Below are 24,706 nucleotides of genomic sequence, written 5' to 3'. Positions count from 1 at the left end.
TCCCTCCACTCCGTTTGTGACAATATATAATGGTTGTGTTGAGCTATCCCTTGATAGTGCGCCGAAAAATAATGGAATGGCAAGTAGTGATGATTAATCAATTCCTGTTTATTTTTGTGATGTTAGAGCCTTTGTGGATGACACGTGTTTCGGCAGAGCTGCCTTTATCGAATCCAGGCTATATAGATAGCTCATAAGTCACTGCATAATGCATAAAGGTGCTGAAGTTCACAGGGATGAATCCCACCTGATACAAAGAAGTCCTCCGTATGTACGCACTCGTACATACGGAGGACTTCTTTGTATCAGGTGGGATTCATCCCTGTGAACTTCAGCACCTTTATGCATTATGCAGTGACTTATGAGCTATCTATATAGCCTGGATTCGATAAAGGCAGCTCTGCCGAAACACGTGTCATCCACAAAGGCTCTAACATCACAAAAATAAACAGGAATTGATTAATCATCACTACTTGCCATTCCATTATTTTTCGGCGCACTATCAAGGGATAGCTCAACACAACCATTATATATGTTGCATTCATGTGTGTTACTGTAGGGACATAAGTATGTATACAGCAGAGACCTCATGAAGCGAAAGAGTGCCGTAAAACAAGAGGGCACAATGACTGGGCACCACCATGTCGAGAGCATTACACGGACAGACTGATGTCACTGGTGATAACGAGAGGAGCACATTGCCTGTGTTTATTTTAATATGCATATTACACGTGTGTGTTTAATATGTCACAAAACAAATAACCACCACTCTAAGTTCAGAAAAACAACACGTACAATGCAGAATCATTTCTGCACAACTGTCTGAGCTATTTCTTCAGAGACTTATCCATGAAATTAACTATTATTTTCATGTTTTCAAGTCGTTTCTCTTTAACAAAACATTCCCCCCTACCCGCCATTAAGGGGTTTTAAACACCCTCTGCAAACTGAATATTTGTTTAACCATTTTCCCTGAAAGGTGTTCATATTCCCTAAGGTGCTCATTTCCCCTGAAATGTGCTTATTTTCCCGAAGGTGCTCGTTTTCCCTGAAAGGTGCTCATTTTGCCTGAAAGGTGCTCATTTTCGCTGAAAGGTGCTCATTTTGCCTGAAAGGTGCTAATTTTCCCTTAAGTGCTCATTTTCCCTAAGGTGTTCATTTTCCCTTACTTTGCTAAGGTTCCCTGAAAGGTGCTCGTTTTGCCTGAAAGGTGCTTATTTTCCCTGAAAGGTGCTCATTTTCCCTAAGGTGCTCATTTTCCCTGAAAGGTGCTCATTTTGCCTGAAAGGTGCTCATTTTCCCTAGGTGCTCATTTTCTATGGAAGGTGCTCATTTTCCCTAAGGTGCTCATTTTCCCAGAAAGGTGCTCATTTTCCCTAAGGTTCTCATTTTCCCTAAGGTGCTCATTCTCCCTAAGATTTGACACCACTTTCAGCAGATAATGTCAGATGCTCTCTATGTTATCACCATATAGGGGATTCCACCAGGTTTTCTGTCATTTTTCCAGGAATGATGTCAATTTGTGTGTACAAAATGCAGCATGTGCAAACTTTAGGTGTCCTAAGTGAATTGGTGTGCGAATCATTGCGCACTTGCAAAGTGCATGTTACTGCAGATGTAATGCACTTACATAAAGGGTCTTTCATTGCCCCTCGAGCACTACCAAGGGCCATTTCTCAACCCTGGCTGCGTGCAAGCTGATTCGGCTATGGTAGCGAGTGGCCTTCCCATTGCCATCTGCGGTCATTCTGTTTATTGTCCAAATCTCTACAGGGTGGCCAATATGCAGCTGTGGGACTTCGGTGAATCTAGTGGCTTCTCCTGGACCGTCAGTCTGGGTTCCTGCCAACTTGAGCCACTGAAGCCGGAGCTCCTCCTGATGTACTTATTCTCTGGAATTGGCCTCTGCTTTGACGCTGTCCATCACAACACCTGTTTGACCTCCCAGAGAACCCGTGCGGCATCAGCAATGTGCCTTGGGCTGGATCTCCTCTTTCCTCCATCACAGCTGTGCAGATCAGATCAATCCCTTTCCTCTGCCAGCCTAAAATCTGCAAGATCCCAGGCCCTCTCCTGGATTCTTCAGCACTATTTGCAGCATTTAGCTATGTTCATGCCATCTCTTTTCTGCACCTTCCAGACTTGCACCGAACCCTATTTGATCGTGGGCTGCCTTACCCATGTCAGAACTGGATGGCTGTTAATGGCCACTCTACTAAACACTCTGAGAAGAAATGCTTTGTGGGTGTAAACTTAAGGTAGTAAATTACATTATCTCAGACCATTCTAAATATGTATCCTGGCAAAGTGCCCTGCCTGTTTCTGGGACTTTTAAAGAGGTTAACAAGTGGGACGTGTGCCTCCCTAAAATAGAGGTGTTTGTGGGAACTTACTATGGTCACCCACCCTTAGCTCCTGTCATGTGACCGAGGATAGTTATATAGCCACCACACACACACACACACACACCCTGCTCGTGTAAGGGAGTCGAAGAACGGTGGTTCCGCAGAACCGGCGGCACCTGCACACACGGTTCTCCTGGCATATGTGCAGAAATCTCTTATAAATTGACAGAGAAAAGGAGAGACAGGCCACTGGAGGGGCAATCAGACAGCTATCACACTCTCATACACTTAGGAACGGATAGGCAAAGGGAGTCCACCTGGGGGCAAGATCGGAGCAAGACAACCAGAGAGGGGGAAGTAGCCCGCCCCATGTGAGACACCAGAACTGGATGGAGCCCACAGCCAGTCCCTACACCAGCTTCCAGAAGTAAAACACCCACCTTCACCACGAGGAGGCGGAGCACAAAGCCTCGATGAAGATCAGAAATGCATGAGTGGACCCGGTTAGCAGAGGGCGGGTGCTAGAGATAGGAGGGGGAACACGCTTGTGATGTCACAGCGGTAAGGGATGTCAGTGGAAGAGTTGAGAGATCTCAAGAGGTGGAGAGGTCAGGATCCCGGGGGGAAGGAAACCATTCTCTGGAAACAAGGTCTTGGTACAGCTAGACCCTACAGAGAAGCTGCTACTGCAGGAGCGTGCAGGAGATGACATGCAGAGGTGACCCGCCACAAGGTTCGGGGGCCACCTACAACCCGCAATGGACAATGGGGAGCGGTGTGCCAAATCCAAGTTCCCGGGGCAGGGATGGGAAGAGGAAGGGTTTGGGTACCCTTGTTGACCTGCTACTGAGATGGGGAGTGACCCTCTATTGTAGCCTTCCTATAGATACTTTACTTTTGTTTAAGCATTTCTTTGTCTTCAATTGCCTTTCTTGATGTGCTTCAAGAGGAAGGTGTCCCCAAAAATGAACATTTAGGGTGCATTTCTAAAATGTGGTAAGGGGGTAAAGTGGGTAAAGGGTGGCACTGGAAGTGCAGAAGAGGCAATGGGCATCATTACGAGATTGGAGGTAGCCATGCCCTTAATAACCCCAAACTCGGGTCCGGCTCTGGGTCCCGCAAAAAGGGTATTACCGGGCCATTCCCATCTCGGTGGGCCCGGTAATACCCCTTTCGCTGGACCCGGAGCCGGTACGTCCCCATTCCCATTTGAGCCCCCATAGGACTCAATGGGAATGGGGAGGATGGTAGTTCTACCATCCTGTTCTGCTCGTGGGTGCCGCTCTGCATGCCTGGTCTGACCAGGTGTGCAGATTGGCACCCGCGAGCAGAACTCATAATGTGGCGGTACAGTGATAACAGCACTGGCAGCAATACTGGCGCCGTTATCACTGTGCCGCCACTGTTGTTATGAGGCCCAATGTCTTCCCCTTTTCACGCACTTTAATTTGAGGCCCGTGGACGTAAAATCAGCGCTGTAGAGTCTCTTTAGCGAGGTTGGAGGTTTGGGGGGGTCCTATTAAAAGGTAAGGTGAAACAAACCTGTTGGTGAACAGTGGGGAGAGTCTAGGAAGTGATGAGTCGGAAGATAAGGAAACCACGCTTGTTTTCTACATTTCTGGGGCATGCAACATTATGCAGCTATATCGCTTGCTTGCTTTTTCGACACTTGCTGAAGGGGTCACAATGTTTTTGCTTAAACAGTTTCCCCATTCCATTTTTTCCTCTATCGGGCATCTGCACCAGGATAAATGAGCTCTCTCTGACTTACTTGATAAGTTCGGTCACACACTCGATGTTCGGGGTTCGGGAAGTGAACGGCGAAGCTACCGACGCCTCCTCCTGGGAGAGGGATATCCCAGCGTGCGCCATTTTCAATGCCTGCAAAGCATAGACAAGTACATGAGCAATGCTTCTTGCGGCGGGTGCTTATGGCGGTGCCACAGTACACTTCGAACAGACGGTTAAGTGTCCCACCCACACAGCCAGACACAATCCGGATGCTTTTTCAGTGATGAAAGCCCAACCATCATCTGCGCCCCAGGTCATATGACCGTGGAGATCACATCTCTGTCCCATTCACGATATTCATCGAAACACCACAACTTTTAGTGCCACCAAAAGAGCCATAGATCATGACCAGACCGTGGACAGAAATACACATCAACTCCCTTCTAGAATGACCATAACCAACTATGGACCAACAACCACACTGGATGCACAACCCCACCACATTCACAACTGGATTATTTCCGTATTGGACTTTATTTCCTCTAAGAAACATTTCAAACACTCTCAAAAACAGAAACAAGCTAAATGGTTCACCCCCAGACTAAACTACTTAAGAAAAGACAATCCCAAAGTGGCGAACATCTGGAGGAAAGGCAATCTTCAGACTATGGAATATGCCTAACAGCTACCGGTAGTCTTTACAGAGCTGAAGTAGTGAAAGGCAGATAAAGAGCACTACTCGAACTGCATAAATTCAGCGCATAGAAGCAAAAGGCTAATATATACAATCAGCCGCGGGTTCAACCTTGGAGAATGCAGGGCTTCCAGGATATTTATACTTAAAAAATTATGGTGTCCAGTCAACTGGTCGAAAAAAAACAGGTCGACTGCAATTTGGTCGACGCAATTTGGTCGAAAACCAAATGGTCGAATTTCTTTTTTATTTATATATTTATTTTTCGGGTTTTCGTTTAGTAAAAAAAGGGGTTTTTAGAGAAAAAAAAGGGGGTTGGGGGGGACCCCCCCAAAAAAAAAAAAAAAGGGTTAAAATCAAAAAAATAAATAATTCGACCATTTGGTTTTCGACCAAATTGGTTCGACCATTTGTCTGGTCGACCAATTTTTTTCGACCAAATGTCTGGCAACCAAAAATTATGTATGTTAATAAACACATGTTTTTCATAATAACTTAAAAACACTATTGCGCTACATTTTGCTCTGCAAAAAATGTATAAACACTAATATACACAGATTTTTAATTGTTGTGGCAACATCGAACCAATACCAGTGAAATTGATCAAACATAAACACTGAAAACCAGAAACCCAAAAAATAATCACAGTATCTGCCTTTTACCATCTGGGACTGTTGAGAAAGGTCAAGCTTTTTCTTATACTTGCCCCACAAACTGCTCTTGTGCTAGTAGAGCTAATGGACAGGGGACTATTGCAACTTCAGCTATGCTGGACTTGCTGCAAAGTGTTCAGTACTCAGGTTTGCTCTGAACAAAACAGATAACCTATCTTGGGGCGCAAAGCCCTTTGACTGATTATTGAAAAGAATCTACGGATTTCTAGAAGCTTTGCTTGACCTACATGTCCATCTAGTCAGGCTCCTCGCTAGCTGTGCATAGACAACCCATCAGTTGTCCAGATGCCTACGGTTGGTAGGCCACGGCTTGCTAACTCACTCCTTCCAAGACCAGCAGGTTATGGCCATAGCAGGTCTCTCCTCTTGAGTCCAGTTTGCTACACCTGCACCGCAAACTCAACGGTCAAAAGGCCCAACTATTCGTGCAGCAATCTGTGCTTCTTCTGCACTTGCATGTCCTCCATCCTCGTTCTTTAATGACTTTCCTTGACATATATAGCTTTGAAGCTAACATGGGTTGGCATTAACGCTGTAAAAAGTACATAACTACATGAAAAGGAAGGCCGCTCACATCAATGGGCACTCATCTTGTGGGTTGAACTAGAAAAGTGTCGGCAGCGATCTTTCTTCCTTGGTGAGTTGGGTAACAACATTGCTGTGCCTCTGGACCTAAGCTGGACACCCCTGTAGGATGCAGGCTATTTATTCAGTTGGGTGCCAAACTCGCTGTGCCTGGGGAGCTAAATTGGGCCCCTCCTTATGGGTTCATGGTATTCATTCAGTGGGCACCCCGGCCCCTAGTTGGAATGGGTATGCTCTGAGTTGGGTACCAAACTTGCTGTGCCTGGGGAACGAGGCACGAGCAGCAAGGAGGGTCGCATTCTGCGGGCTGGAAGGGCGAACCATTATCTTCATCCATGCCCTTGCCAATAGCCTGAAATGCCCTCAACAACACCTCAACAACAACCGAATTTCCACCTAAGACAAAAGCATTGCTGGGCTCCAGCATTGTGTGGCATGGCAGCATGCCTTTTGAAAATGGCTGCCGCCTTTGTTCAACATGCAGAATTGCCGTGACTGCTTTTTCCTTTTCTGATTTGATTGGCAATCTATCCTATCTGCTCGGCCAATCCCAGGAGCCGGCATGCGAGGCCGGCCCTCACAAAGGCCCACAACAAGCCGTTCACCTGTTTGGCCTGAACACAAGGAGGAACGAGCAGCAAGGAGGGTCGCAGGCTGTTGGCAGGAAGGGCGATCCATCATCTTCATCCTTGCCCTTGCCGACAGTCTGCAATGCCCTCAACAACACCTTGGACTGAATTTCCACCTAAAACAAAAGCCCTGCCGGGCACCAGCATTGTGTTAGTATGACAGCGTGCCTTTGGAAAATGGCTGCGCCTTATTTTAACATGCAGCATTGCCATGTATCCCAATTACTGTGCCAATCCCGGGAAGCTGTCAGGCGGAGCAGGCCCCCAAGAAGGCGCGCAAAAGACTGTTCACCTGTCTGGTCTTGGCCGGTGTGCCGGCCACAGACTCTTCATCTTGCACTCTGACTCTGGCTTCGGGTAAGCCTCGCTCCCTCTGTCTTCTGCCTTCAGTCCCCCTGCTTCGGTCCCCTTCCAGCCGTGGGGTGTCCCCTGCTGCTGTCTGCAATCCTGGTTCAGACTAACTCGCACCCTGGCTCTCCATCTCTATAAGTTGCCGATTCCACCTTCCTCGGGCAGCACAGCTCTATGTACTTTCATGCCCCTCTCGTCTGACTGCTGAGTGTCCACCTTGCCTCCTGCCTGGCTTTATTGCTTCTTTTGCTGCACTTCTCACTCTATTGGCCTCCTGGTGTCACATGACTGCCCGACGATGCTGTATTATCTTGGCAGCAATTGACACTTGACTCTTTGCTCTTCATATCAGCGACACATGTGTCTGCCTGCCTAGAATGCTCTGCCTGTGTCATGTGACTCCCTGTACCTTTCACACTCAATGCAGCCCCTCCCCTTATGGCTGGCATTCAAATGTATGGCACCCTACCTATGGTACTTGCGAATATGATGTAGCCCCCAGAACCAAAAGGTGAGGCGTCAAATATTTGGGCACCTATTTCGATGGCATTCTTATTCCATTGCTTGCTTGCACGTCTGATGTAGCCCCTCATCCCATGAGGTGAGACTTTTCCAGCCTGCAGGCGCTCATATCTGCTTGTCTTATTTGCCTGCCTGCATGCCCCATGTAGCCCCTCATTCCATGAGGTGACACTTTTCTAGCCTGCAGGCACTCATATCTATGCCTGCCTGCATGCCCGATGTAGCCCCTCATTCCACGAGGTGAGACTTTTCCAGCCTGCAGGCGCTCATATCTGCTTGTCTTGTTTGCTTACCTCTATGCCCGATGTAGCCCCTCATTCCATGAGGTGAGGCATTTCCAGCCTCCAGGCGCTCACATCTGTCTTATGTGCCTGCTTGCACGTCTGATGTAGCCCCTCATTCCATGAGGTGAGGTTTTTCTAGCCTGCAGGCACTCATATCTGTTTGTCTTATGTGCCTGCCTGCACGCCCGATGTAGCCCCTCATTCCATGAGGTGAGGCATTTCCAGTCTGCAGGCACTCACATCCGCTTGTCTTATTTGCCTGCCTGCATGCCTGATGTAACCCCTCATTCCATGAGGTGAGGCATTTCTTTCTTAAGGAGAACCATCTCCGGTTCCGGAAGCACCTCAAAACCTTCCTCTTTGCTTCTGCTTTCTCTCTCCCTCTCCCCTGCTAAATTCTTCACTAAATTCTGCACTGAATCTGAAACTTGGCCACTCTCACCGACCTCGGTCCTGGGCCCAGCCACTCTCCACCTGCACTGCCTCCCTGGAAACCCCTGCACTGCGGGACTGTCTCTGTATCCCTACAGCCCCCCCTTCCCAGCACTTGTCTGCACTTACCTTGCACTTGCCACCAGCTGGCCCTATTTATTTATTTATCTATTTATTTCTATTCTATTTACCTTGTACTGCACTTTTCCCCTCCACTTACTCCTGCACTTGCGCGGTCTGAATGACACCTGGCCTAGTAGGATCGTTGTCTGTCCTCCCCCTGTTCCCCCCTCCCTGCATCGTCGCGCCTTGAAACACTTGTGTATAGGCGCATTACAAATGCCATATCATATCATTTCCAGCCTGCAGGCGCTCATATCTGCTTGTCTTATTTGCCTGCCTGCATGCCCGATGTAGCCCCTCATTCCATGAGGTGAGGCTTTTCTAGACTGCAGGAACTCATATCTATCTGCTTGTCTTGTTTGCCTGCCTGCATGCCCCATGTAGCCCCTCATTCCATGAGGTGAGGCTTTTCCAGCCTGCAGGCGCTCATATCTGCTTGTCTTATTTGCCTGCCTGCATGCCCCATGTAGCCCCTCATTCCATGAGCTGAGGCTTTTCTAGCCTGCAGGCACTCATATCTGCTTGTCTTATTTGCCTGCCTGCATGCCCCATGTAGCCCCTCATTCCATGAGCTGAGGCTTTTCTAGCCTGCAAGCACTCATATCTATCTGCTTGTCTTGTTTGCCTGCCTGCATGCCCGATGTAGCCCCTCATTCCATGAGGTGAGGCATTTCCAGCCTGCAGGGACTCACATCTGCTTGTCTTATTTGCCTGCCTGCATGCCCGATGTAGCCCCTCATTCCAGGAGGTGAGGCATGTCCAGCCTGCAGGCACTCACATCTGCTTGTCTTATTTGTTTGCCTGCATGCCCGATGTAGCCCCTCATTCCATGAGGTGAGGCATTTCCAGCCTGCAGGCGCACACATCTGCTTGTCTTATTTGCCTGCCTGCATGCCCGATGTAGCCCCTCATTCCATGAGGTGAGGCTTTTCTAGACTGCGGGAACTCATATCTATCTGCTTGTCTTGTTTGCCTGCCTGCATGCCCCATGTAGCCCCTCATTCCATGAGGTGAGGCTTTTCCAGCCTGCAGGCGCTCATATCTGCTTGTCTTATTTGCCTGCCTGCATGCCCCATGTAGCCCCTCATTCCATGAGCTGAGGCTTTTCTAGCCTGCAGGCACTTATATCTATCTGCTTGTCTTATTTGTCTGCCTGCATGCCCGATGTAGCCCCTCATTCCATGAGGTGAGGCATTTCCAGCCTGCAAGCGCACACATCTGCTTGTCTTATTTGCCTGCCTGCATGCCCGATGTAGCCCCTCATTCCATGAGGTGAGGCTTTTCTAGACTGCGGGAACTCATATCTATCTGCTTGTCTTGTTTGCCTGCCTGCATGCCCCATGTAGCCCCTCATTCCATGAGGTGAGGCTTTTCCAGCCTGCAGGCGCTCATATCTGCTTGTCTTATTTGCCTGCCTGCATGCCCCATGTAGCCCCTCATTCCATGAGCTGAGGCTTTACTAGCCTGCAGGCACTCATATCTATCTGCTTGTCTTGTTTGCCTGCCTGCATGCCCAATGTAGCCCTTCATTCCATGAGGTGAGGCTTTTCCAGCCTGCAGGCACACACATCTGCTTGTCTTATTTGCCTGCCTGCATGCCCGATGTAGCCCCTCATTCCATGAGGTGAGGCTTTTCCAGCCTGCAGGCGCACACATCTGCTTGTCTTATTTGCCTGCCTGCATACCCGATGTAGCCCCTCATTCCATGAGGTGAGGCTTTTCTAGACTGCGGGAACTCATATCTATCTGCTTGTCTTGTTTGCCTGCCTGCATGCCCCATGTAGCCCCTCATTCCTTGAGGTGAGGCATTTCCAGCCTGCACGCACTCACATCTGCTTGTCTTATTTGCCTGCCTGCATGCCCGATGTAGCCCCTCATTCCGTGAGGTGAGGCTTTTCCAGCCTGCAGGCACACACATCTGCTTGTCTTATTTGCCTGCCTGCATGCCTGATGTAGCCCCTCATTCCATGAGGTGAGGCTTTTCTAGCCTGCAAGCACTCATATCTATCTGCTTGTCTTGTTTGCCTGCCTGCATGCCCGATGTAGCCCCTCATTCCATGAGGTGAGGCATTTCCAGCCTGCAGGGACTCACATCTGCTTGTCTTATTTGCCTGCCTGCATGCCCGATGTAGCCCCTCATTCCAGGAGGTGAGGCATGTCCAGCCTGCAGGCACTCACATCTGCTTGTCTTATTTGTTTGCCTGCATGCCCGATGTAGCCCCTCATTCCATGAGGTGAGGCATTTCCAGCCTGCAGGCGCACACATCTGCTTGTCTTATTTGCCTGCCTGCATGCCCGATGTAGCCCCTCATTCCATGAGGTGAGGCTTTTCTAGACTGCGGGAACTCATATCTATCTGCTTGTCTTGTTTGCCTGCCTGCATGCCCCATGTAGCCCCTCATTCCATGAGGTGAAGCTTTTCCAGCCTGCAGGCGCTCATATCTGCTTGTCTTATTTGCCTGCCTGCATGCCCCATGTAGCCCCTCATTCCATGAGCTGAGGCTTTTCTAGCCTGCAGGCACTCATATCTGCTTGTCTTATTTGCCTGCCTGCATGCCCCATGTAGCCCCTCATTCCATGAGCTGAGGCTTTTCTAGCCTGCAAGCACTCATATCTATCTGCTTGTCTTGTTTGCCTGCCTGCATGCCCGATGTAGCCCCTCATTTCATGAGGTGAGGCATTTCCAGCCTGCAGGGACTCACATTTGCTTGTCTTATTTGCCTGCCTGCATGCCCGATGTAGCCCCTCATTCCAGGAGGTGAGGCATGTCCAGCCTGCAGGCACTCACATCTGCTTGTCTTATTTGTTTGCCTGCATGCCCGATGTAGCCCCTCATTCCATGAGGTGAGGCATTTCCAGCCTGCAGGCGCACACATCTGCTTGTCTTATTTGCCTGCCTGCATGCCCGATGTAGCCGCTCATTCCATGAGGTGAGGCTTTTCTAGACTGCGGGAACTCATATCTATCTGCTTGTCTTGTTTGCCTGCCTGCATGCCCCATGTAGCCCCTCATTCCATGAGGTGAGGCTTTTCCAGCCTGCAGGCGCTCATATCTGCTTGTCTTATTTGCCTGCCTGCATGCCCCATGTAGCCCCTCATTCCATGAGCTGAGGCTTTTCTAGCCTGCAGGCACTTATATCTATCTGCTTGTCTTATTTGTCTGCCTGCATGCCCGATGTAGCCCCTCATTCCATGAGGTGAGGCATTTCCAGCCTGCAAGCGCACACATCTGCTTGTCTTATTTGCCTGCCTGCATGCCCGATGTAGCCCCTCATTCCATGAGGTGAGGCTTTTCTAGACTGCGGGAACTCATATCTATCTGCTTGTCTTGTTTGCCTGCCTGCATGCCCCATGTAGCCCCTCATTCCATGAGGTGAGGCTTTTCCAGCCTGCAGGCGCTCATATCTGCTTGTCTTATTTGCCTGCCTGCATGCCCCATGTAGCCCCTCATTCCATGAGCTGAGGCTTTACTAGCCTGCAGGCACTCATATCTATCTGCTTGTCTTGTTTGCCTGCCTGCATGCCCAATGTAGCCCCTCGTTCCATGAGGTGAGGCTTTTCCAGCCTGCAGGCACACACATCTGCTTGTCTTATTTGCCTGCCTGCATGCCCGATGTAGCCCCTCATTCCATGAGGTGAGGCTTTTCCAGCCTGCAGGCGCACACATCTGCTTGTCTTATTTGCCTGCCTGCATACCCGATGTAGCCCCTCATTCCATGAGGTGAGGCTTTTCTAGACTGCGGGAACTCATATCTATCTGCTTGTCTTGTTTGCCTGCCTGCATGCCTGCATGCCCCATGTAGCCCCTCATTCCTTGAGGTGAGGCATTTCCAGCCTGCAGGCACTCACATCTGCTTGTCTTATTTGCCTGCCTGCATGCCCGATGTAGCCCCTCATTCCATGAGGTGAGGCTTTTCCAGCCTGCAGGCACACACATCTGCTTGTCTTATTTGCCTGCCTGCATGCCTGATGTAGCCCCTCATTCCATGAGGTGAGGCTTTTCCAGCCTGCAGGCCCTCACATCTGCTTGTCTTATTTGCCTGCCTGCATGCCCGATGTAGCCCCTCATTCCATGAGGTGAGGCTTTTCCAGCCTGCAGGCGCTCACATCTGCTTGTCTTATTTGCCTGCCTGCATGCCCGATGTAGCCCCTCATTCCATGAGGTGAGGCTTTTCCAGGCTGCAGGCGCTCACATCTGCTTGTCTTATTTGCCTGCCTGCATGCCCGATGTAACCCCTCATTCCATGAGGTGAGGCTTTTCCAGCCTGCAGGCGCTCACATCTGCTTGTCTTATTTGCCTGCCTGCATGCCCGATGTAGCCCCTCATTCCATGAGGTGAGGCTTTTCCACCCTGCAGGCGCTCACATCTGCTTGTCTTATTTGGCTGCCTGCATGCCCGATGTAGCCCCTCATTCCATGAGGTGAGGCTTTTCCAGCCTGCAGGCCCTCACATCTGCTTGTCTTATTTGCCTGCCTGCATGCCCCTTGTAGCCCCTCATTCCATGAGGTGAGGCTTTTCCAGCCTGCAGGCGCTCACATCTGCTTGTTTTATTTGCCTGCCTGCATGCCCCATGTAGCCCCTCATTCCATGAGGTTAGGCTTTTCCAGCCTGCAGGCGCTCACATCTGCTTGTCTTATTTGCCTGCCTGCATGCCCCATGTAGCCCCTCATTCCATGAGGTGAGGCTTTTCCAGCCTGCAGGCGCTCACATCTGCTTGTCTTATTTGCCTGCCTGCATGCCCCATGTAGCCCCTCATTCCATGAGGTGAGGCTTTTCCAGCCTGCAGGCCCTCACATCTGCTTGTCTTATTTGCCTGCCTGCATGCCCCTTGTAGCCCCTCATTCCATGAGGTGAGGCTTTTCCAGCCTGCAGGCGCTCACATCTGCTTGTTTTATTTGCCTGCCTGCATGCCCGATGTAGCCCCTCATTCCATGAGGTTAGGCTTTTCCAGCCTGCAGGCGCTCACATCTGCTTGTCTTATTTGCCTGCCTGCATGCCCCATGTAGCCCCTCATTCCATGAGGTGAGGCTTTTCCAGCCTGCAGGCGCTCACATCTGCTTGTCTTATTTGCCTGCCTGCATGCCCCATGTAGCCCCTCATTCCATGAGGTGAGGCTTTTCCAGCCTGCAGGCCCTCACATCTGCTTGTCTTATTTGCCTGCCTGCATGCCCCTTGTAGCCCCTCATTCCATGAGGTGAGGCTTTTCCAGCCTGCAGGCGCTCACATCTGCTTGTTTTATTTGCCTGCCTGCATGCCCGATGTAGCCCCTCATTCCATGAGGTTAGGCTTTTCCAGCCTGCAGGCGCTCACATCTGCTTGTCTTATTTGCCTGCCTGCATGCCCGATGTAGCCCCTCATTCCATGAGGTTAGGTTTTTCCAGCCTGCAGGCACTCACATCTGCTTGTCATAATTGTATTCTGATTGTCCAAAAAGCCATTTAACTACCTACTTGTTCCTGCACTTTTTACACATTGTTGGTATTCTTGTACCCCCCCCCCCTCCTGCACCCTCCTACCTTCCCCTCTCCCCCTCCATGTCCCAGCACTGGCACATTCTAAACCATCCCACGACCTAGTGACAGTGTTTCTGCTAGTTCTCATCCCTTTTACCCACTCCCTGCGCCTCCCCTCCTCCCCGCTCTCCTGCCTCATGCTATAGCACTTGCACCAAAGACCTTTCCAGACCTTTTAAGAACGTTTTGTTTTTATTTTGTACCTCTTCCCCCCCCCCCCCCACCTTGTCTTAATGCACCTCGAAACACGATTTTTGCTGGATAGTGCACATTACAAATGACCAATAAATAAAGAAATACAATACACTAAGCTGGACACCACCATATGAGCCCAGCAGGCCCAAACCCGTTCAAGCTGTGTTTGTGCTTCTGTGCAGAGGGGGAAGTGTCAAGCAGTTTACGGTGAAATGGTGATTTGTTTTGTGGGCAGCGGGGGGCTGGGGGGTCGGGGGGAGCAAGGTGAAGATTTTTTGGCCTGTAGCTGGTCCCCTCTTGTATTGTTACTGATGAGAGTAGAAATGCCTGAATGGGATCCTGCTCAGAAGACTTCCCATTTCTTAAGGAGCATTGACTCAAGCACATCCATTCATCACGTTTTCGTTGTCGTATGTGAGATCCAACACTCATTCATTTCGCCTGGATACTCACGCCTAGATAGTCACGTTTCATTAAATGGTCCTTTACTGTGATGGTGCAAGAGTAGCAGAGGAACCCCCTCTGGTTTAGACTCACTAACTCAATCAGTGCCATCCATCACTCATTCATTCCGCCTGGATACTCACGCCTAGATACTCACGCCTAGATCGTCATGTTTCATTAAATGGTCCTTTACTGTGATGGTGCAAGAGTAGCAGAGGAACCCCCTCTGGTTTAGACTCACTAACTCAATCAGTGCCATCCATCACTCATTCATTCCGCCTAGATACTCACGCCTAGATAGTCACGTTTCATTAAATGGTCCTTTACTGTGATGGTGCAGAGTAGCAGAGGAACCTTCTCTGGTTTAGACTCACTAGCTCAATCAGTTCCATCCATCACTCATTCATTCCGCCTGGATACTCACGCCTAGATACTCACGCCTAGATACTCACGCCCAGATAGTCACGTTTCATTAAATGGTCCTGTACTGTGATGGTGCAGAGCAGCAGAGGATCCCCCTCTGGTTTAGACTCACTAGCTCAATCAGTTCCAAGCATTACTCATTCGTTCCGCCTGGATACTCACGCCTAGATACTCACGCCCAGATAGTCACGTTTCATTAAATGGTCCTTTACTGTGATGGTGCAGAGCAGCAGAGGAACCTTCTCTGGTTTAGACTCACTAGCTCAATCAGTTCCATCCATCACTCATTCGTTCCGCCTGGATACTCACGCCTAGATACTCACGCCTAGAGACTCACGCCTAGATACTCACGCCCAGATAGTCACGTTTCATTAAATGGTCCTTTACTGTGATGGTGCAGAGCAACAGAGGAACCCCCTCTGGTTTAGACTCACTAGCTCAATCAGTTCCACCCATCACTCTTTGCAATTCAAAGAAATAGCCAGAACATAGAGCCACCTCAAATATGTGTCTGGTGTTGGATATAGAACTTGAGTGACGAGGGTTTACTCTGCAGTACACCTTTTTTTTCTACTCACCCCGCAATCATTAGCGCCATCTCCACACATTGCGACACAGTAGCTGAAAAACAAAAGTGTTGGGGACCAATGAAGAAGTCATGTTGTATGGTAGTGATCAAAAATAGGAACACTCATGGAGACCACATCATCATTTTGTATTCACTTTCAAATACTTTCATATCCATTTGCAAAGTTTAGTTTTTATAATTAGCTGTCGCTAAAGCGCCACCTACAAGTCAAAACTATTGGAGTAAAATCTAAGGGAGATGGCATTTGAGAAGGCACACACAGCCTGTATTTGTTATTTGGTTATTTGCCCACTCATTTACAGCCCATGACCATGTGAATCCATATGACCATTCTAGCCCTCTACTTGCCCCTGCTACCATTAATGTGAAGGCAGTACCATTATGCAAGTGCCTGGCAAAAAAGACTTTACCATGCCATCACAACAGACAAAACCGTTGGCATTGCCAATGCATGTTTTAAAACTGACATTGCAATACCTGGCTTCAGATGACTACTTGTCATGACGTTAATACGCACGAATATCATTTCCAGCGCAGAAGATATGTGCCAGCATGGTACAACCCCCCCCCATATATGAGGAAATGTGCCTGCATGGTACAAGCCCCCCCCAAATATGAGGACATGTGCCAGCATGGTACAAGCCCCCCATATATGAGGAAATGAGCCAGCATGGTACAAGCCCCCTATATATGAGGAAATGTGCCAGAATGGTACAAGCCCCCATATTAAGAACTCCCATTGCACCTATAAGTAGCATGCAGCCAGTTGCAGCCAGGTGCAGCCACGCTCCATTGGTATAACCAGGACATCTGGACAGAGGGGCCCCTATTCACGTGGCCCTAAGGCAGGGGTCTACCTAAATTGAGGAAGGTGTAGAGCATTTTCTTTAGTGTGCCCTCATGGACCTGGTCAAGTGTCCGTTTATTAGTCTCTTACATGCTTTTAACTAAATGTTTGATGGGCAACAGGTGCAAGCGGATCTTGGTCACCTGGTCTAAGCATCACCCACTTCCTTAGCACTGCCTCTTCCTTCCTGCTCTTAACTCTTAGATCAAGGGCGTCTCTCGCCCGGGCGTCCGAAGCAAAGGACAGTCAAAGAAATCATGCTGTTCCCATCTCCATCTTGTATCCAGGCTTGCAACATTATGGGTTACTACTGACTTCTGCAATTGTATTCGCTCTCCCCTCTTGCTTCTCCACTCTTTTTGACTCCTTACTCTCTGTCCTCTCCTCCTCTCCCTTTCTGCCTTTGCCTATATCCTCCTCTCCTCCCCTTACTTTCTTCTATGCACTTACTCTATCAGAATTGTCACTGGACCTCGTATGATAGCAACCTCGTCTGTCTCCTCCCCCTTCTTCTTACTTGTCCCCCCCCCTTCAGCACTATCTGAAATGTCGTCAGGCCTAGTATGATAGTTGCTTGTTTTGTTCTTCCCCTACCTTTCTGCACCCCTCTCCCTCACCTTTTGTTTTTCTCCGGTTCTACCAGAAATGTCGTCAGCCCTAGTACGGTAGTCGCCTGTCTGTTTCCATTTTCTTCCCACTCTCCCCCTCCCTTCCTTATCTATGACTTAGCTTTTGCACTATCTGAAATGTCGTCAGGCCGAGTACGATAGTTAATTTCACATCCTTACTGTTCATGGCCTGTAAGAATGTCATTGTTTTTCCCTTGTCCCCCCCCTTGCCTTGAACCTCTTTAAAACACATTGTGTATAGGCGCTATATAAATAAACTATCATATCATATCATTAACAGTTAAAAGACTCAATTCGACACATACAAAAGGCCACATTCGGCCACTGTATTGGACAATTGTTTCCGGGACTCTGTCTACTTCCTTTTATGTGTATATGGACAATATGGGCCAAAATCCAAGATGGAGGAATTGATGAAAATCATTTCAAATAATACATATAACTATATTTCCATAGATCAGGCCGTGCTTTAGGAGGGCTATTTGCTGTGCCATCAGCCCCCGGCCATTGAAGGTTTCAGTCTATTGATTATGCTAATCATATCAGTTTTTGAGAACTGGCCTGCCCATATAGTTAAAGTGTTGGATTGGGCCTGTCCCTCCAGGGTCCCCGGTGAGCATATGTTCTTGGTAACGTAGTTGCGCCGTTCAGCCTCTGAAACAGGGCTCCAATGCAATCTTTCTTCGGTAGCTTCTTCGCCGCCAATTAACAACCAGCGCGCTTTGGCATCCTTTGTATTGCTCAGTTTTAGCAGTAACATCCCTTTTATGCCATCAGACCTTTAATTAGGAACTTTGATCCAATTCATACATTTTTGTGTAATCATTTTTTAAATGTACTGGTCCCATGCACTGTTTTAGAGTGATTGTTCAATTGCTCAGTACAAGTCTTTGTTTCATTCCCCGATGGCTATATATATACACATATCAGTCTACTCAGAATATTACCCATTTGCAGAACCATTTTAAGTTTCTTCGTTTTTATTTATTTGTTACCACAAGCGCATTATTAGAGAACCGATCTGTATTCAACAATGGAATAGTCTAATGTACCTTAAGGTCAACCTCTTTACAATGGAATTTGAGCAAATTAGCCATTCGATTCATATTGGAAGGTACCCAGCCAATCTATTTAGAGTGTGAATGGCCTCCATCCTTCCCAGGTTTGATAACATAGGATCTTCATTTCCTTTGGCGTCTAACTTCAGATCGGCTTGATCCCTTTCCCCAGAAGATTCTAGATTAAGACTCCTCACCCTATCAATCAACACAAATACACCCAATAATAGAAGCACGGATAATATTTGTCCAGATGGGTCTTTCCCTGGAGTCATCTTCTGCTCTCCCATTTCATAATGATTCAACAGAAACACTTCCTGCCTGGTCTGTGCTGTTATTCATAAAGGGAGGTCTAGGGATGTCATCACTATATCCTCTTCTTTGCCAGAGTCCCAGCATCTGGCGTTGGAATCACCTGCTATATCCACCTGTTTCCACCAAGGTTTCAAGAGAGCAATGTAAATCTGAACAAGTGTTAAGGGATCCAGCTCTAACTGGGGGCATATTAATACTGACCAGGAAGCCTTCTTCATGTTTAAGAAATGCTAAACCTATCAAATGAACTGCAAGGATGTTTTCGGACGTACTCTTGTGTTCATGTAGCTTGCAGCTCAAACTCTTTTTATGACTATCACTAGACCACCCCTTGGCCTATATTTGAGCCCTTCTCTGGCTTTCTTTATAAGCAAGCCTTAAAAGATCTTTAAAATCCTACTAGACCCGCCGTTTGTCTAACTTATTTTATCTGCTCGACCTAGCGGGAATTAACTCAACCTAAACTTGATGGCATATTATGTCATGTATTGAAACACCAGGGTGACACATGAAGAAACATTACCAGCAATGTTCATTGGACTTTCCATTATTCTCCTCCCCCTTCACACTCTGGAACACAATTTCCTATAGAGCACAGAGAATACAAGATCCCCTACCTTTGAGGTACTAGTATGTGAGTCTACTGTCTGATTATAGGGAATCATTTTATAACTAATTATAAATGGTACAACAACACACATTTACAAAATCGAATTAATTCTGGGCAAGCCTGGTGCATATAGCCAAAAACCTCAGCCAGTTGCAGTGTAGACATTGAGGGGGCTTGGGGTGACTGATGAGGAATATGCTGGCATACTGATTAGTGTAATGGGAGCTCTTTATTGTATCACACCAGTTCTGGGGAACATGGCTACTGTTTTTTTGTGCTAACTACTTATTCTCAGTGCTCACTTCTCTGCTATCCCTACTTAGAGAAAGCAGAAGGAGGCTGACCCCCTGGCAGGTAGCCTCCTTGGTTCTCAGTACTCATTCACCCCAGAGCTGGTCCATAGGTCCCCAAATGCCTTCACAAACAGACGCAAATGGTAGACTGCCACAGACTGACTTCCAGTTAATTGGGGTAAACCTGGTGCATTGCTGCCATCTGTCCAACCAAACATTTCAGAAGGAACACTCTACCACAGGGTCGAGTACCATAAAATAACGCTTGATTCGCCAAGAAATGATGCTACTATGCTAGTAGAGGTCATAGTCTGGTTCAGCGGAATTTGGAAAGTTATGATGAGGCAAGCCTAGTCATCCAAAAATATGTCTTCATTAGCTATACACCATGTAGCAGAAATAGATCATATGTTCCTAGTCCTCCAGAGATTCTGAAGCTGTTGAAAAAATAGTTAAACCCCCTAGAGTCCCACACGAGTAGTGGGATAAACCTCTCCTGCATTTTAGGGTCATTGTATTGGTCTTCTATGTAACACCCGGCATGCAATGGCAATCTAAAGAGGTTAATCATTCATTTTGTTGTCCCTCAACTGAGGTTGCATTACACTCCAACCTGAATTTCTTACCTCACATTTAATTAAAGATAGATTTTATCAACAAAGTTATTTACCTTCAAGGTAGTGTTTGGGTGACTATTTACAACTTCATAATTGGTACATGTTTTATGCAGAACACTCACAATGTGTTTCTCTTTCCAAATATGTATATCATAACCAAGTGCTAAGAAAGATTCAGTCTCTTCTTAGAACATCTTACAGATTGCCACCAATCGTACATGTATCTTAAGCGTGGTAACATTTCAATCCTCAGTAAATTCTACTAAGAACATGCGACGAATCATGGGATCATATCACGTCTCCTATGGGGGACCCCTTTTCTGTGCAGCTAGGGAGGTGAGACTGCTACCACATATTCGCCCTAGGGGTGGTAAAAAGCAGGAGAACCTCAAAGAAGGGATTTCCCTCATGGGGATGTTGACTCCCGTTCCATGATGGATGCCTGTGTATGACAGCTTATGCGGTTCTGACCTCATGGTAGACTTGAAAGCTGATTTTTTGAGCGCACTTGTTGAGTTGCGCCTTTTTGATGCGAAATTTGGAAGGTATTCCATCTTCCCAGCCCTAAAATTGTATAAACAGCAAATGGTCCCAAAGCTAATATATGGGGCTCAATCACGAAACTCACTAGTTGAATGGTCTAAATTGGAAGGCCTACAGTGGAGAGTTGTTGGTGCCACTAATGGGAATATTGTTTGAACTAGGCCAGTTGCCTATTGAAACTATGATCGACTGGGGAAAATTGCAAATGTTTTCTGGTATTCTGGCACCACCACCAGCCTCAATTTATGAAGGCTTAAGTTGTCGCATCTAAGGAAGAACTGGTAAGCTAAAACTTTTTAGACATGTATGGGATAAATTGCGAGAGGCTCTGTTGCAGTACCAATGTTTTGGTGATCATTTCGTGTATACAGTCAAAAGTTTTAACATGGTTTCATCCTACCTAATAAAATGTCCATCAAGACATTTTAGGCTGCAAATCCTAAGAACTAGATTGAATCTGGTGCCAACACAAGAAGTACTGGGGAGCCAAAACAATGTCCCTCGGGAGTAGAGACTCTGTCACCACTGTCACGTACAAATAGAGACTTTAAAGCACCTGTGCGTGCAGTGCCCTAGTCTGTGGACTTTGCGGACTCGTGTTCTCTTGCTGAATTTTATGCCCACAGAACAAGATCTGTGGTGGAGAATTATAAACTGTAATGAACTGTCTCTGTCTATACGTATATTGGAATTTTTAAAGGTCTGTGCAGTGGTTTCTTAGTGGATTGGTTTTAGAATGCTGAGGATAATTTTTGTAGGGTGTGATTTTATCTTTTGTAACTAACTGTGGTGTTTATGAAATGTTAACTTTTACTGTTGATGTTTGTTTGTGTTAAAAGTACAATTTGTACTGTGTGGCACAATAAAAAAAATAAAAAAGAAATTCCATGATGGAACTCCCTAAACCGTTTGACCTTGAGCCTTAAGATCTCCACAAACCCCAGCTAATCAACTCGAGATTACTACTGTCATGTATTGTAATACTCCCTCCAGTACTTATTTAGAGACTGACGAAAATATGACCAGGAAAAGATCAGGGCATTTGCATATCTTTACCTCAAGTACTGAGAAGAAGATGATCAAAGGAGTGATGCTGATTACTCCCTCATCAAAGATAGACAGTACTGAGAACAATATGCCTCTAGGAGATCACCCCATGGAAACCAGAGAAAGACTTTGACAGTCTACTGGGGAGGGATTAGCTTTAGAATATAAAGAGAGAAAAGAGATAACTAATTCAGAGAAACCTCATGGATACTGGAAACCCCGGGAGGTTCACACCTGGGAGTGGAGAGACAAGCTGCAGTGGTCGGTCCTCAACGGAGTGAACACAGAGTTCCGGTTGTAGGGGCGCTCCGGAGAAGGCATGGGTGTTGTAGCAACCAGCAGCTGGGAGAAGGTCATCAGTGGCGTGACCTTCATTAGGTGGACCGTTTGGTCTGATAACTGCGCTGGGGTCAAAGGACCAAGTACCCCAGAAAGACAGTTTGGAGCAGTGGGGAACAGCAAACAGAGAGGTAGAAGTGGCCTAGCAGAGTGGCTAAATCCAAAAACCCATGTTGCTCAAAGGAGAAGGTTAAAGGGCCCATGGTAGACCCAGTAGGGGCTTGAGGAGGATTAAAGAGTCCACTGGGAGTAATCTCCCTCATCACAGTAGCCACCTTAAATCTACTGACCCTGAAGAGTGCACCAGGAGCAGTCTCCCTTGTCACAGTAGCCACCTTAAAGCTACTGACCCTGAAGAGTCCACTGGGAGTAATCTCCCTCATCACAGTAGCCACCCTAAAGCTACTGACCCTAAAGAGTGCATCTGGGGTAATCTCCCTTGTCACAGTAGCCACCCTAATGCCACTGAACCTAAGGAGTGCATCCAGAGTAATCTCCTTCATCACAGTAGCCACCATACGTCTACTGACCCGGAAGAGTGCAACAGGAGTAATTTCTCTCATCACAGTAACCACCCTAAAGCTACTGACCCTGAAGAGTGCACCAGGAGTAATCTCCCTCATCATAGTAGTCACCCTAAAGCTACTGACCCTGAAGAGTGCATCTGGGGTAATCTCCCTTGTCACATTAGCCGCCCTAATGCCACTGAACCTAAGGAGTGCATCCGGAGTAATCTCCTATATCACAGTAGCCACCATACGTCTACTGACCCGGAAGAGTGCAACAGGAGTAATTTCTCTCATCACAGTAGCCACCCTAAAACTACTGACCCTGAAGTGTGCACCAGGAGTAATCTACCTCGTCACAGTAGCACCTTAAAGCTACTGACCCTGAAGAGTCCACTGTCATGCGTGGACCGCTGCGCGTTGGTTCACGCAAGTTTGGTCCTGCTAATGCAGTAAGAGAACATTCGAATCGGAGCACTACTCGCCACAGTGAATGGAGGTTGCCATGGAAACTACGTGATACGTTGCTAAGGAAGCGCAACGTTCGTTTGGGATCACGGCATTGATCAGGTGACCTGGACTATGTAAACCACGCCTCCACGTTGTTCAGTGCTTCTGATCGAGCTTTCTTTGGCGTTCGGTTTTTGGCCTTTTTTCTTGTTCTGATTTAATACACGTTCCTGACCCGGCTTTCTGACTCGACTACTCTTTTGGATCATCCTTGCCTGCTTTGAAAACTTTGGCCTTCTTGGTAACGAACTCTTGCTTTTGTCCCTCGATTACGTCTGGCCTTTTTTCCTTCTGTTCCTGTTCTCGCCCGCTTGGATTTACGACCCGGTTTGTACTTGGCAACTCTCTGGTTTTCCTTCTGTTGTTTTGCACCCGGTAAAGACATTATCTTACCTCCGCGTTTTAGAGACTAACATAACCATTGGACACCGTGGGACAGCCGCCACTGCACCGTGGGACAGCCTCCGCTGCACCGTGGGACAGCCGCCGCTGCACCGTGGGAGAGCCGCCGCTGCACCGTGGGACAGCCTCCGCTGCACCGTGGGACAGCCTCCGCTGCACCGTGGGACAGCCGTCGCTGCACCGTGGGAGAGCCGCTGCAGTACCGCGGAACAGCCTCCGCTCTGCCTAGGAAGAAGGTCTCACTTGGTAAACTTTCTCCATTATTATAAGCAAGATATGGTTCTTGTTGCTTATTGTCACTCTTCATTTGATCCCAGGGTTATAGGCTCACATTGTTTTTTCCCTCTTTCAGAACATCTATTGGGTTTCCTTTTATCCGTTGTGAAGTCTCTAAACATTAGTCAGGTTAGTTTGGAGTAACTCTAGAGAAATTAATTTCTGTACCCATTGTCAGTTGTTCTAATCATATCAATCTTGTTTATTTTCTACAGCCACGAGGTCTCAATGGGAATCCAATCTTCCAGTCAATAGATTGCTTTGTATGTTTATTTGCACATTCAAAGTGATATATTAGCAGGAAGAATTCTTCTTCTACACTACAGGGCCAAGTCCAAGAGGAAGAATTCTAACATAATCAGAAGCCTTATTAAATGGATCCCAACGAGACCCTGGCTAATCTTCTTCAATTAGTGGCAGATCTCAGAACTGACATGGCTAATGCGCATGCCACCACTCAACAACAGATCTTAGAACTACAAACCGCCATACAACCTGTACCCCAAGTAGCACCAGTTATGCCTAATGCTCCAGCCATTGAACCTGCACAGGCAGAATCCGGCCCGGTGTATATTACATCCCAGTTCCCTCTGGCCCCGCCAGAAAGATTTCATGGCGATCCAAGACAATTTAGGACCTTCTTGAATCAGTGTCGCCTCCATTATTTATGTCGACCCGGTTCATTTCCTGATTCTGCCACTAAAGCTGTGTTTTTGTTGTCACACCTTGGTGGTACTGCCGCAGCGTGGGCTAATCCTCTTTTGGAGGCAGGCAGTCCTTTATTGTTTGATTGCGATGCATTGATGGAAGCCATGGGTAAGGTGTTCGACACCCGATACAAAACTCAAGTTGTGGAATTAGAATTATTGAATCTACAACAAGGTGATTTGACGCTTCTGGCCTATTTAGCCAAATTTAATCAATTGGCTGCTGAGACGGGGTGGCCTGATGATAAAAAGGCATCACTCTTCTACAAGGGACTATCTGATTCTTTGAAAGACATACTGGCTATGGTACCTGTGGTTCCAGTAACCTTTCCGGAACTACTTGAGCTAGTTCTGCAGATTGATGCTCATAAAGCTGCTAGAAAAGGGGAGAAGAGGGGTATTGCTTCTAATCTTCAACCTGTTCCTACCCCAGTTACGACTGCGCCTGAACCAATGCAAATAGGAGCAGCTAT

General features: G+C 47.6%; 1 protein-coding gene across 3 annotated transcripts in view; it reads right to left on the bottom strand.

Annotated features, from left to right (window-relative positions):
* Nucleotides 1-24,706, bottom strand: part of LOC138491108 (probable cation-transporting ATPase 13A4) — a 1,567,030-nt gene that overhangs the window by 249,946 nt on the left and 1,292,378 nt on the right. For all 3 annotated transcript variants that reach the window (XM_069617430.1, XM_069617431.1, XM_069617432.1), the window contains 2 exons: nt 15,524-15,566; nt 4,117-4,226 (listed from right to left, as the gene is read on the bottom strand). In XM_069617430.1, the coding sequence (XP_069473531.1) occupies nt 4,117-4,226; nt 15,524-15,566 (153 nt within the window). The remainder of the gene's footprint in view (nt 1-4,116; nt 4,227-15,523; nt 15,567-24,706) is intronic.

This window comes from Ambystoma mexicanum, chromosome 10, assembly GCF_040938575.1.
Source record: "Ambystoma mexicanum isolate Mex_15411 chromosome 10, UKY_AmexF1_1, whole genome shotgun sequence".
NCBI classification, from domain to species: domain Eukaryota; kingdom Metazoa; phylum Chordata; class Amphibia; order Caudata; family Ambystomatidae; genus Ambystoma; species Ambystoma mexicanum.
The sequence above is the reverse complement of the archived record's forward strand: the minus strand, read 5'-3'. Positions and strand labels throughout refer to the sequence as shown.